The sequence below is a fragment of the Amphibalanus amphitrite genome, unplaced genomic scaffold (assembly GCF_019059575.1).
Source record: "Amphibalanus amphitrite isolate SeventyFive unplaced genomic scaffold, NRLGWU_Aamphi_draft 000278F_arrow, whole genome shotgun sequence".
NCBI lineage: Eukaryota > Metazoa > Arthropoda > Thecostraca > Balanomorpha > Balanidae > Amphibalanus > Amphibalanus amphitrite.
The window spans coordinates 137,501-151,157 of record NW_024881773.1 but is presented as its reverse complement, the minus strand read 5'-3'; the positions used below and the strand labels follow the sequence as shown (position 1 = coordinate 151,157).

The 13,657-nt window shown below is 50.5% G+C and overlaps 2 protein-coding genes across 3 annotated transcripts in view; one reads left to right on the top strand and one right to left on the bottom strand.

The window, feature by feature from the left end:
• Positions 1 to 391: 391 nt before the first annotated feature.
• On the top strand, positions 392 to 8,228 carry LOC122387245. Of its 2 annotated transcripts, none has more exons than XM_043377298.1 (9): positions 392 to 544; positions 1,172 to 1,254; positions 2,257 to 2,340; positions 3,181 to 3,338; positions 3,746 to 3,900; positions 4,501 to 4,596; positions 4,890 to 5,123; positions 5,918 to 6,093; positions 6,418 to 8,228. In XM_043377298.1, exons 2-9 carry the CDS (start codon positions 1,174 to 1,176, stop codon positions 6,595 to 6,597), a joined length of 1,164 nt encoding a protein of 387 aa, XP_043233233.1. In that variant the 5' UTR covers positions 392 to 544; positions 1,172 to 1,173; the 3' UTR covers positions 6,598 to 8,228. The 2 variants fall into 2 exon arrangements, with proteins under 2 accessions (XP_043233233.1, XP_043233234.1); XM_043377299.1 differs by lacking the exon at positions 392 to 544 and adding an exon at positions 619 to 655.
• A 1,249-nt stretch (positions 8,229 to 9,477) lies between these two features.
• LOC122387249 (forkhead box protein J1-A-like) overlaps positions 9,478 to 13,657 on the bottom strand; it is a 23,587-nt gene continuing 19,407 nt past the window's right edge. The window contains exon 3 of the mRNA XM_043377305.1: positions 9,478 to 13,039. Coding sequence (XP_043233240.1) covers positions 12,344 to 13,039 — 696 coding nt within the window. The 3' untranslated portion in view covers positions 9,478 to 12,343. The remainder of the gene's footprint in view (positions 13,040 to 13,657) is intronic.

Sequence of the window (13,657 nt, the reverse complement as noted above, 5' to 3'; positions counted from 1 at the left end):
AACACCTTTTAGCTTGGCTACTAAGAATTTCTGGCGCTGGCTCCGAGAGAGAGTACCTAGATCTCGCAGCAGAGGTGCGGTCATTGTCGCGTCACCGCCTTCGCGCAACCGGGGAGCCTGATGCGTCCCTTCCGCTGGGACCGTCATCATTTCAACACAGCTTCGTAACGGAGTCACGAAAAGACACGCGCTGGGACCGCTGGGACCTGTGTTATCACACCGCCAATGAGAGGACAGAATCAGAAATGTATGACGTCATACACTGAGTGTGCCGTTCGCTATTTGGGGAGCCGCTCATTCTCTTGTGCGTCATAGCTGACGTCATCCAATCAGAGCTGGATGATTACGTCACGCACATGCGCAGACGGCATCTAGCGTCAATACGGTCGAGAATCGAGTGCTATTGTCGGTATACCAGCTGCTTGGTGAATGCTTTGGCGACGGAGTGCGAGCTCGGACTGAAGCAGAAATACGGGGAAGCCAACACAGAAATCCGCGCCGAGTGTACGAGAGCCTGGAGCGAACCGGCACACTTGGAGTCCAGGTATGCTTGACGCCGAAAATTGTGTTGTTTGTTGTCTGTGTTGCAGCTCGCAGCGTTTCAGTTTGTGGTGTTGTGGTGAATTGTTTGTGTGGTTTCTTATGTCATTTTAAGGTGCTTCGTGTTTGATACATCGATGCAGTTTTGATGCCTATTTTCCGCTCTTTGGAGACTGTGACGCTGAATTTGCTGTTCACTTCCCTGCACTGAAAGTCAATGCAATTTGAATCTTTGTCGTTCACTCGATGCCGCCTCGAATCAGAATTCCAGCGTTACGAATTTGTTGATTGTGTCTTGTTTCTGACGACTGACATCATCCGTTGTTGGCTGTTGCACATTTTTCCATGGCGGTGCTATCCAGTCAGTGATCATCATAACTACCGTCTACCTCGGTGCGTAGTTTCGCCCCGAGTTTCGCCCCGCCCCGCCCCTCCCGGTCTCCCGGTGCCCCTCCCTCCCCGTGTTCTTACCCTCCCCTCCGTCATCCCCCCGCGCTGTTCTCTCGATCCTCTTACCTGTCTTACTTAATTAACCCCTGTTGACCTCTTTCACCCTCCCAACCCATCACAACCAATACTGACCTAACCTCTCTGACCCCACCGTTTGACCTCGCGACCCCTCATTTCGCAGAGATGGGTAACGCCCTGGCTACCTACCAGGGTCGGGACGGAAGCGAACCTCCGCCGGAGACAGTTACCCTTCTGGACCTGCCGGTATGTCCGTCCCCCTCCCCTCCCCCTCCCCTCCGGATTGACAGTCGGCCGTGTATGTGGATCGATGGACCGGCAGGGGCGGCGCCAGGAGTGCAGAGCGGGGGGCGGAGTTTGTTGTGAGGTGGAGTGGCAGAGGCGTTGCTAGGAGCGCAGCGCGGGAGGATTTGTTATGTGGTGTTGCAGGGCGGGAGGAAGGGTAGGGGAAACAGTGGGGACGGCTGAATTGGGAGGATAGGGGACGTTTCGAAGGGTGGATTAGTTCCAGTGGTGAAATTGTTGAATTGGCTAGTTTCGGGCAATGCGACTGTTCCGATGCCTCTCGTCACGTTTCGCGACGATCTTTGGACCCTTTTGACCTGATCATTAACCCGTTAGACCTCTATTTGACTCGTGCTAATCCGTCATTAAGACTCACTTCTGAATCGACAGTTTGCATAGCTGGGACGAGGCGTAACAGTTCGTTCATTGTATCGGTGATCGTGCATCGATCTTTCTTCGCTATCAGCGATGTGAAAACTCTCGACTTCGACTTTAGTTTCTGAATCATGCGAACTCCTCAGTCAGTACGAAATCCCAATGACGCTTGTGAGAGATGAGGGTTTGTGAAGATTTCAGATATACCTCAGAGGCCAGTTCTACCAACAGAAAAATAGCCGCCTGCCGGAATTTTTTGCCTAAAGACCGCTTCACACACAGAGTGAAACGGTAAAGCCCTATCCGCTTACGTGCCCATCGCGTTTACGCTCCGTATATGAAGCGGTCTTTAGGCAAAAAATTCCGGCAGGCGGCTATTTCTATGTTGGTAAAACTGGCCTCAGATCTATAAGTTCAAGTGGGTTTCTCATTACCCGTCACTTGGGCGTCGATGCAGTATTGATTACTCAATAACGAATAGTAATTTCTAAGACTTCTCGCCGTTGTGTGATTTATTCGAAAAGCATGTTGATGTGCATGTCCGTGCATACCTATCGTAATAGTAACTCGTTCCGTTATTTATTTCAGCTTCTGGTGATGGAGAAAATATCGGTATATTTATCGGCAGAAGACGTCTGGCAACTGGGAGCTACGTGTCGCCAGCTCAGAGAGGTTCGTATAGTCAAATCCTCTCTCTGCAGCCGCAGTATACAACAGTTACACCCGGTTGTTTATGGTTTAGCCGATATCAAGGCGCCTATAAAGAATGCTTATAGCTGCTGGAATACAGGTCGATACCATTCCGATTAGCGGAGCGAAGCCGAAGTCGTAGCCAACGATCATTCGAAAATCCATGCACCCGAATCCAAGCTAGTAATAACTAATAAGTACCGATTGTAAATTTAGACTTGCGCTCTCCGGGCCTCATAACTACACAGCTAATGATTGTTAAAGCTCCCGTAAGCCCCGCTTACACCTTCGTCCATATGGTCTCTGGTTCCGTCCGTGCCACAATATTTGTCTAACATTCGTCTCCTGCCTACCTCTCCCGGGAAGCTGCATTTATCTCGCGGACTCGGCCGTCCTTGAACTTCGACACCTCACGCAGATAACGACATCTCGAGCTGTCGGTTTGCTCTTATCGGGCCGTCTGGCTGCAGGGGCAGAGGTGGTGGAGAATGCAGTTTCAGATCTCGCTTATTCATGTTTGTATCATAATTGCCTCCTCATGTTTATGTGTTCCCAAGTAGGTAGTTAAAGCTCAGCTCAAGCCAATAACCATTTATCAGCTAAGCTGGAATATCAAACCACCCTGTTATTTAGTCGTGTTGTACGATGTGGCACCTGCCACCGACAACAAAGTGCGTCGTCGTTTTCTGTCCTAGCGACGCACTTTTGCCACCAAACTAAGCTCTTGCCAACACACACTGTGTTTTATATCCCTGCTTCTAACCTTAATCACGTTCCATTCTCTTTGTGCGCTGCTCTAACCCCCTCCACGTTCTATTCCAGCTCTGTACTGACGACAAGTTATGGCGAGACCGTATCATGCGTGAGGCGCGTACCCTCATAGTGGACGAACTGAGCGACGAGCAGGCGGTGTTCCAGCACCAGAGACATCAGATTACGATGACCGTGAGCAACCCGCGTCTAGACCAGCCACGACTGCAGTAAGTGGGGAACGGAGGGGGTCAGTGTACCGTGCGTAGTCGTACGTCATATGAGATGATGAAGATACCTGTGTCATGGGTGGAAATATTAGGTAATAGTAAAGTAAGCCGGGGTAGACCTAGGGCAGGCCTGTACTAGACAGTGGACAGGCCAGACTGTAGCTGGGAGGTTGCTAGATATTCCGAAGTTATATCACAGTCGTATTGCCGTATGCAAAACCGAAAAATCATGTGACAGTGTTAGCGATACATGTAACATTTCACGGCTTCGCCGCAACAATGGCAACTATCAGGGCTGTCTCTCTGGCAAAACAAAAACGCTGTGTATCATTTCCCCACCCGTAGGTTACCCGTAGAGCGTGTATACCCCCCTCCTCAGAGTATCACGCCCCCCCCCCCTCCCTCAGCTGGTCATCTGTTCGACCGAGGAAGCGCCGGGAGCCGCCCAGCCGAGGCGCCCTGCTCGACTCGTGGGCTCTCATCACTGACCTGGTCACGGGGCGGAACGCGGCCAGCGCCGCGCCGGCAGGGGTGACGCCGCGCATACTGATGTATGGCTCAGGTCAGTGAAGTGGTGAACGGGACAGTGGGCACTTGATACCTAGACACCTTGGGAGGACCGTGGGTGAAGGTGGCGGTAAGTTGTTCTGCCTAGTTGGTGGCTCACTAAGCGTGTATTAACGGTCCTCGGGGAGGTTTTGCTAGTGGCTGACCAAGTGCTGACTTACGCTTTTTGGCTTGGTTGTCGTTTTGTATCCGCGGCTTGGTAGGGCCCGAGCCCCACCAATATTTTCAGAATTTTGACATTAATTCTGTGGCGCTTCATGGTAAGAATGGCTTTGGTATTCTAAAATTGACCCTTAGAGCCCTACCAATAAGCTTCAGAAAGTGACGCCCGTGGTCCTTGAAAGTTTTGTGGAGGATCGACCATGGACGGTTGGCGTTGTATTGAAAGGATGGATATTGGATAAGCTGGTGGATGTGCATTGTGGGTGTTTGGAAAAGGAAACAGAGAACATATTGCGGAAAGTTGATGAGCTCTATGAAAGTTTCGGAGTTCGTTCGAATTTAGGTCGTTAGTTATCATTGCCGTCTATTTTGCTTTGTCTTTATCACGTTCTTTTAACTTCCGTTTTTCATTATGTCGCGTCGCTTCCCGCAGGTCTGGAGAATAAGAGCGTATTACGTCGAATGATGATGGACAAGGCCGAGGGTCTGCACGTGCACTCACTGGTACCCAGCGCCAATAGAGGCGTAGGTAAGTACTGCTGAAGACTGTGGGATGTTCTATGTGTGCTTGAATGTCTAGCTTGTGTCTGTTTTGTAGAGTTCGTCATACGGATGCGAGAATAAATATGTTCATAAATAACTGTATTGACTTATATATGTGAGTTGTGACGATAATTTTATTCGACGATCTTTGGGAGATATTCTAAGGGCGTACTACGAGTCCATGATGACGTAAGTCCATGATCACATGATGAATCCCAGAGCGGGCCTGCACACGCCAAAGCTCCCACCCTCACTAACTCCCCCCCCCCCCGTCCGCAGGTGCCGGCGTGCGGTTTCGGTTCAGCGACGACGCCACGTTCGACCTGATCACGCTGTACTCCAACACGAGCGAGGTGCGGCGCCGGCGGACTCTGGGCGGCGCCGCCTCACAGACGCGACTGTACGCGTCTGTTAACGAGGGCGGCCGACTGAAGATGGAGCCGTTTGTGACCGATCTGCTGCAGCACGCCGATGGAGTGGTGCATGTGGTCGAGGCGGCAGAGGAGAAGGGAGGTGAGAAAGAGGGTTGGGAGAAAAACCAAAGGGACGGGAGAAGAAGGGAAAGGACAAGAGAAGAAGTTCAGGCGGGTGAGGGAGACTGTTAGAAAGGGAAGGGAGAAGGCGAGTGAGGAGCAGATAGTAAAGCCTGTCACCCAGAATCGTACCTCGCCGCCTTACACAATCATTCACTGCGAACTTTGAGGTGTATCCCCGCCTTCCCCCGCCGCCCCGACGAAGTGCTATTTGCGGGAGCTTATTTAACCGGCAGAATCCTGCTAGTAAATGTTTGGTCACGACCGCCTGAGATCAGAGGATTATCATCAATTGCATCTTGCATCTTCTTCTTGGAGCTCCGCTCCGTTTATTTACCTTCATCATCATTTGGCCTTTTCTGTCGATCTCTCTCCTCTCTCCCTTTCCCTCCCTTCTCTCCCCTTTCCCTTTCCTCCCCTCCCCTCCCTCTCCTTTCTTCATCTCGCCCCACAGAATACAGGTGCGATTCTCCCACTCGTACTCGTTCTCGTATGTCACCTCGACTCTTTACATCCCCTTCTCCAGCCTAAGGTCATATTAAAGCCCTAACCCTCACTCCCATCCTCTGCCCCACAGAACACAGGCCTCAGTCCCCGTCTCTAACTCCCTCTCCCCGGAGACTACGGATTCGAATCGCTGGCCTATCATAGTTCCCTCAAACTTTCACTCCCTTTACCATACCTCCCTCTTCTACAGACTACGGGTTCAAATCGCTGACCTATCTTAGTACACTCAGACTTTCACTGCCTCTAACATACCTCCCTCTCCCTCAGACTACGGTTTCGAGTCGCTGGAGCGCGAGGCGATGCAGGAGGCGATGACGGAATCTGGCCGCCAGCTGCCTCTGCTGACGCTGCTGCTGGCCGCTGAGCCGCCCCACAGCCGCAGCAGCACACTCGGATGGAGGGCTCAGCAGCGGCTGGCGCCGCCACCGGCAGGACCCCATGCAGTTAGTGGGGGCCTGGGTGAGGGTGGGGCTAACTAGCGGCTACTCCTTCCCGTTGTAGTGCTACTGATGGTGTTGGTGTTTAGAAGCTAGCTGGACAGGGTGCTGATGCTCTTGCTGTGGATCTTCTTGTGGAGACTTGCTATTTCTATCTCGTGGACTAGGAGTGTCTGTGATTAATTTAGTTGTCTTGTTGGCACTCTTTCCCTGGCCGTCTCAGTTGCTGACGTCTCTTCCCTCTCTTTGGGTACTGATCTTTCTCCCCTCTCCCCTTTCTATCCCCTCTCTCCTTTCTCCAGTCGCTGACCCCCTCTCCCCTCTTTCCAGGTACTAACCACCTCGGTGTGCAGTTTGACCGACCTGTCACACGGGTTCAGCTGGCTCACCGCCGTCTGTCGACTGGAGAAACGACAACACGAGGCCGCGCCCGATCGACCCGAGCAGGCAGAGTTCGCCTTTGGGGCCACCGCTTCCGCCGCTGCCGCGACAGCCTCAGGGGGTACCTGAAAGGACGGAAGGTTATAAAGAGGGAGGGAGGGAAGGGAAGCGTGGGGCTGGGTAGAGGGGGAGGTGTGATCGGGAGGGCTGGTAGAAATGATAAGGAAAATGATTAGGCTGTATGCATATTGAAGGTAGGCATTGCTAGAAATGAGACGTTAAAGTCCATAAAAGGACATGCATTGAAGTGTCACGTTGATCAGGGCATTGAATAGGGGCATTGTGATGACCCTATAGGTGATTAGGGTTTGAGAAGGATAGTTTATCAGAATCAATGCCTGGCAAGGTGCGTGATCTTCAGAATGGGGCCAGCCGCTGCGAATTTCGGTAAGCTTGGTGGAGTTTGGTTCGCCCTTAAAGTTCGGCCCCAGCTCTAGCTCATCTGGAGATCAGTATTATACGATGTGCAGAATACGTATAACTGTCAAAGTAGACAGCCAGAAGAAGCATCTGATTTTGTATCAGCTTGTCAATGTCCTTCCTAATATGTCGGAGATGTTATAAAGGAGAGCTTGTTAATTTTTAAAATAATTTATTTGTATTCTCTGATCTGTTTATACCGTTGTTTACTGACCAGTTTGCATGAAGTTAGTGTTGGTGCCTTTGATTTTGTTTCTTTGTTACTTGTTTGAGGGTTTGTATTATTTAACGTTTTAAGTTGGCTAACGTTCGCGTTTAACGTCCGAGGCGAACAGTATTCACCGGTCGACGATGGTTCATGATGTCGTGAGGCACCGATGTGTTCGCGTGCTAGCCCATAGTCCGCTGATCCGAATACGGTGACATCTGGCGGGCAGGCGCGAGTGCCCTATTTGTGTGCGTTCCGCAACGACAGGCCCCGTCACCTGAGGTGACTTCTCCAATTGAGGAGACACATGGCATGGAGTCGTATTTTGCCTCTGGTGTGAACAGCATAAGAAAGTGTCGGTTCTGAGCCGTGATACTCCTTCTTCGCACGACCACGTGTTCTTTCTCGCCCATGACTCTACCAAAGCATCTACACTGCACTTAGAGTACGCTAGTCTCGCAGGAACTCTATTTTACGCAAAGTGGTTCAACTTTTCACAAATTCTGCGAGTTTTATCATGTTTTGTGCGTAAGTTTGCGGGAGGCTCTGTCGTTTCCCTCGCAGTACACCCGCTACAAGCCATCCTGTGAACTGTGGTCTATATCGTGACCGTGTGCAGGCGTGAGCTGGGTTCGGTGCCTCCTGTGAGTTCAGTGAGCTCTGTGAGTAGCCACCCACCGACCACCAGTTAACTCACTTACCCATTGGGTCGGCTCGGCAGCTGTGCTCCGGTGAAGCTTTTGGTCTCGGGTCGAGGCTAGCTGTCGTTTTTATGCTGGCTTTTGCACTGAAACTTTGAGAAATGAGAAGTCAGCTAGCATTGCATCACTTAAAGTAGTTAAACTCCTTTGAGGAGTTTTGCCGCTAACCAGCCTGTGGTATTATAGACGACCGGTCGCGAACTGGCTTTAGTTTCACCAAAGCTTTGTGAGATGAGCGCGTGATGATGGTTACAGCCCTCACTGGGGTGTTCTGAGGTCACTGAAGGGCCCTCGCGTCCAGTGCCTGCGATCAGGCCCGTGCACTGCTGTGATACTGTTTTTCTATATCGAATACATGATTGGCACCCGTTCGGTACTGTTTGGTTGGTTTTGAGATTCGGAATGCGAGTTTTGCTGCCAATGGAACAGGGGTTGTGCCGTCTGCGAGCTCTTATAAACGATTTCGGCCAACATATGCATATGCAATGAAGCCGTGAAGCGAGAATGTAGTCCGGATGCTTGAATTGAATAGTTAATAGTTAGAAAATTAGCAAGAATCCTGTACTTCCATTAAATGACTGGGTGGCACATACTAGGCGACCGAATTAGATATTGAGCGGTGGCGTCACGGCGGTTTCGGTGTGTGACAAACGAGCGAATAGCGAGCGGTAATGGCTGCCGGGCTGAGCGTCGGACCCATATTGCCAGCTTGGCATTCTCTTCTATCATCCGAAGAAGGAAATCATAATTTCCCAACCTAAAACGAGCTCACAAAGTTCAATAACAAAAACAAAAAAGTCCAGGAAAGCGACATCAATAGGAATATTGCCTTGCCTTGAATAGGACGGAAAGACAGGTGGGATTTTGTCCTGCTAATGTGTTGTGAAGCGCCTTTTAAATGAACGGTATGAGAAATATAGGTAGGTACCACTACCTACCTAACTTTCGACAAAACTTTTAGGAACATGCAGTTTCAGTGGCCTAATAAGTTACCTAATGAACCTTATACAACATCCGTTATCAGAAGACAACAGCACAATTACGCAATCGTAGCCTGGATGCACTGACTTTGTAGTAAAACTCGGTAAAACTGACGTGCCGACCGGCGACCGCTGTGCCTCGTGCTACGCGTTTAGTACTAATTACACCTCCCGCCGTTAGATGGCAGGGCGGTCACGACGCCTGAATTCACGCTGCGCCGCACGACTTGGTGCTAGTTATAGCTTCTGCTACTAGATGGCAGGCATGGCGTACGCCTGAAGGTAGGCTGTACCGCATTACACAACCGGTCTGGTTTCGCGGCTAGGCTTGAGAATGGCCCGCAGATGGATTTCGATGGATGAGTACATAAGGTATTGTGAGTGATCAGTAACGTGAAATGACTGATGAGACTGATGAAATGACTGACTGATCAGTCATGGATGAAATGACTGTAAGTTACACCCTACCGCAACGGTAGTTTGTGAGAGTTTTCTGTTTTTCTTATGAGTTTCTGAGCTCTGACATATGATCTCTGATACGAAAACGTGTTCATTAAAGGTTTGTTAACTTTCCAAATGACTTTTCACTTAATCTTACATCTAAATGCAGTTACGCAGGAAACTGCAAACACTCCTCGTCACTTCAAACCTGTATTTACAAGAGATCGTGTGGATATAACTGAACTGGAGGACACACATTGAGATCACATGTAATTGGAGCTTCATTTCCGCTTTACTAGCGGATATACGCTGTGGTGTGGTGGGAACAACTGCAGTTAGTTTGCTACACACCCTATGATCATGCAATTTAATCAAACACAAAAACATTAAAAAGGCACGCGTAAAATGACCTATGTTTCGGAGAAAAATAATACAAACACGCAGGCAATTTCTGCAGTAGAAACCAGGTCCTAGGTAAAACAGAGGTAGACGAAATGTGTCCAAAATTGAGAAGCAAATTTACAACGATTGTTCGCCTCCAGACTGAACAGTGAGGCTCGTACATGTCGGCGCTAAGCCACACTGTCTCGGGCCCGGTCTGCGGGCACTGGAGGGCCGCACGGACCGCACGGATCGGCCACGGACGGGCCTGTCTCGGTCAGCACGAACACACAGTAGACGGACGGATACAGTTCAGCTCCACACAGCAGGTCACATAGACGGACGGAAACAGATCCGACCGGACGGACTCACTTTACGTACTCCGTGTCTGGACGGATTCACTTCACACTGGACGGATTCACTTTGGGCGGAGTCATCCGGACTCACTTTGGACGGACACGGTTACCATCATACACAGTATACACGCGACAAGCCGAGGTGTACATAACCTCAGCAATTAGAACACGTTATCGTTGATATCAACAAATCACACACGCAAGATAGCCAACACTAGGGCTGATAAATAACTACAAAGAACACGTACTGTGCGCTGCTTTCTGACCATTGCTTACGCTAGTGAAAAGATTTCTTAAGTAGGTCTGATCACCACCGTTTGGGTGTTACCAAAACGCTGAATTCATGTTCCCAGGCAGGTAACAACAAAACAAACAATCCCCATTCATAGTTATGACAATTCATGCCCTTTTGTATGAGAAGAAAAATGTCGCGAAATCAGTATTTTCCACCTCATTTTGAACAATGATGTAATATCGTTGATATTGAATGTTGAGTATTCATTTATGAAGCGGCCCGTAGTCCGTACTGAATGAAATGGTAGGTTCCTTGGCTGGTTGAACGGACTTGTCACGACTGATTAAATAGTGATTGATTTCCATCTCTTTTTGAGAACATACCCAAAATTTGAAACAATATATCTAAGAGGTATTTTGGGAACCTTTCTCTTAAGTCTTAAGTTTTGAGAAACTTGCAACGTTACATATCTTGCAAACCCTTCAGAATGGAAAAGAAAGAAAAGTAGAAGGAAAACAACCGATACAGCAACCAATGCAAGAAAATATGGCATCGAAGCTGCTCCAGAGGGTATGATGTGTTAGCGGCTAGTGCCCTTCTAAACCAGTGTGGGTGACGAAGTTACACTCACAAACGGAGTTACACCCACAAACGGAGTTACCCTCACGAACGGAGTTACACTCACGAACGGAGTTACACTCAACAGAGCTACACTCACACCAGAGGCATACGACCAGGAAGACTCACCAAAACTCTCCACTGCAACAAATGTGACGTTCAGAGAACCTCAACAACACATCCACACACTCAGCGCACACACACACATAGCCTGCACCAACACATTATCAATCAGTGAGAAACGAGGACTTGGCGAAGAAGTGGCCACTTGGATCAGTGATTAGCGGAACAGCTCTGATCAGAATAAAAAGAACAAGGTTTTTGTTTCAGTGACACGAAATGTGAGGTAAAGGCCCAATTCTTGGCCTTACGTCAAACGGTACAATTTGTGCAAAATATCACCAATTTCGGTCACATAATTATGTAAAATATTGTGCCGTTTTGCGTCCGTTATTGCGCTAAGCCAGGCGAGATCTAAACAAGTGCCACGTGAATGGAGATGCAAACTCGAGCAGCACAAATGAGCCTCACACCACCTCACAATAAAAATATACACATCACTTCAGCACACATCTCATGTAACCGGACTGGCGCCGAAATATCTCCGCCAGTCGGTCACAAGTCTGCAGTCTTTGTACAGCATCGGACGGTTCAGAAAATGACCGCGGCCGCCGACGGTGGGGCGTCCAACGGGACGATTCTCCCACCCCACTCTCGGCCGCGGCTGGGACGGATAGTGTGTGCAAACACACTGCAACACACAAACGCACACACACACGGGTGCCACGCGCGGGCTGCGCGCCCTGGCACCCTTTCGTTGGTTTCCGCAGCCGGTCACTGCGGAATGCTGCCAGTCGCTGCCACAGACACACAGCAGCAAACTTCAGCACTGATTATCTGCGTCAGAGCCACACAGGCTCAGAGGTCCTCGAGAAACAATACCTTTTCTGTCTCACTGTGTGGGTGCAGATTCCAGAACCGCAAACACTGGGTGTGATGCTTCAAATCGCACCTCTTCATTTTACGAATTTCACAGATGTTTGCGTTCATTGTGCCACACCTAAGCGACGTTGCGCTATTGGCGACAAAAGTGCGACTGAACGGAGTATATGGGTCCAAGAGACTACACTGTAGTCCCGTTTGAGACTAGAGGAAGGGATCGCCTTGCTGCGATGACTAGATGTCGTTGCTGAAGAGCTCGTGGCCTGTGAGCCTGACTAGAAGTCCACCTGTCTTGAAAATCCTTCACACCACGACGATGCGAGGTGCGTCACAAAGAAGACTACAACCTACAATACCGTCAACTTTGCCTTTCTCCATCTGCAAACCTCATCCTTCGAACTCCCTGCAACCAGCAAGCTTTCCATCGGTTTGCCTATTGCATTCCTTCGTCGCAATCTTCAACGGCATTTCACCTCCCCACGTCCAGTGTCTGCTTCACAGCAGTGACCGCTGTTGCAGCTTCTCTCCTTCGTCTACATGCTGGTGACCATGCCTTCCATATCGATCAGACCATCCAGGTCGAGGTTGGGGTCGAGCATACCCAGCGCCCTGCTGATCTCCCACTGTGACGTGTAGCCGGGCAGAGGCGCGTGACACGGCACCGCCGGCTCCAGGGAGAGCAGATCGGAGGCGTGGAGCGGCGCGGCCGGCAGCGCGCCGTGCTGCGCCGCCCCGGCGTACAGCGACAGGTCCAGACTGCTGGCTAGCGAGTCGGGACTCTCACTGGAGGCGTCGCTGAGCTCCGAGTGACTGAACTCACCCAGCTCCTCGCCGCCGGCCAGACTCTCCGGACTGAGCTCGATCATGGAGAGCGTGGCCGGCGTCAGCAGCTGCTGTGACTGGTCGGTGGTGGTGAAGCAGAGCCCGTCCACCTCGACCTCCTGGCCTGTCGTGGGGTCCCACACCGTGGCACGTGTCAACGGCTCCAGGCGAGTCTGACACGGCGGCGCGACCGCCGGAGCCGCGGCGGCGGCTGGCGTGCGCTGTCGTACCCGCTTTGTGTATCCCGGCCGCAGGAACGGAGGACGTCGCTTCTTGAACACGCCGTTGACGATGTTGTTGGAGTATTCAGGGTCGAGTCGCCAGAAGCCGCCTTTGCCGGGTTCGGATTTGGAGCGCGCCACCTTCATGAAGCACTTGTTGAGCGACAGGTTGTGTCGGATCGAGTTCTGGAACAAAGGAGGGCAGAGGTTAAAAGCGGGTGAGCTAATGTGCCGAGACATTACAATCAACCACACGACGATGTTCCTCAAACTGAGATTAACCCTCGCCCGCACATGCCATTTTCCCATCCTAGAACGCACATGGGGGGGGTGGTTGCCACCCCCCCCCCCGCGCCATTTCGTTCCTGTTGGAGATAGAGCTTAGCAGTAAGGACCAAAAAGATTCTTTGGGAAGAGACGAATCCAATGATACCCAGTTTTACCTTCTCAGGTCAGTCATTGACCTTCCAGGTCAGGTCAAACTAAAAAATGTTGCTGTTTTGGGTCACCGTTGGATATCAAGTGCGCTGCTTATCAAATACCGATGACGATGCTGTTTTCTGGTGCCAAGCCAGCTAGAACCTCTTTGTCACACTATCCGACCAGAATTTTGCTGCTGAGGTCATTTCAGGTCAAGTTAGGTCAAGGTCAATTATATGTGTTTGTATGTCTGTGTGTGTCTGTGTGTATACTGATGTGTGCACCGATTGTTTTTGGGTCCATATCACATGAAATCATGATCTGAGAAGCTTTTACCAAAAATGCAGTAAAAAAACTTCACAAAAAGTAAATTCAGCTTGCCTA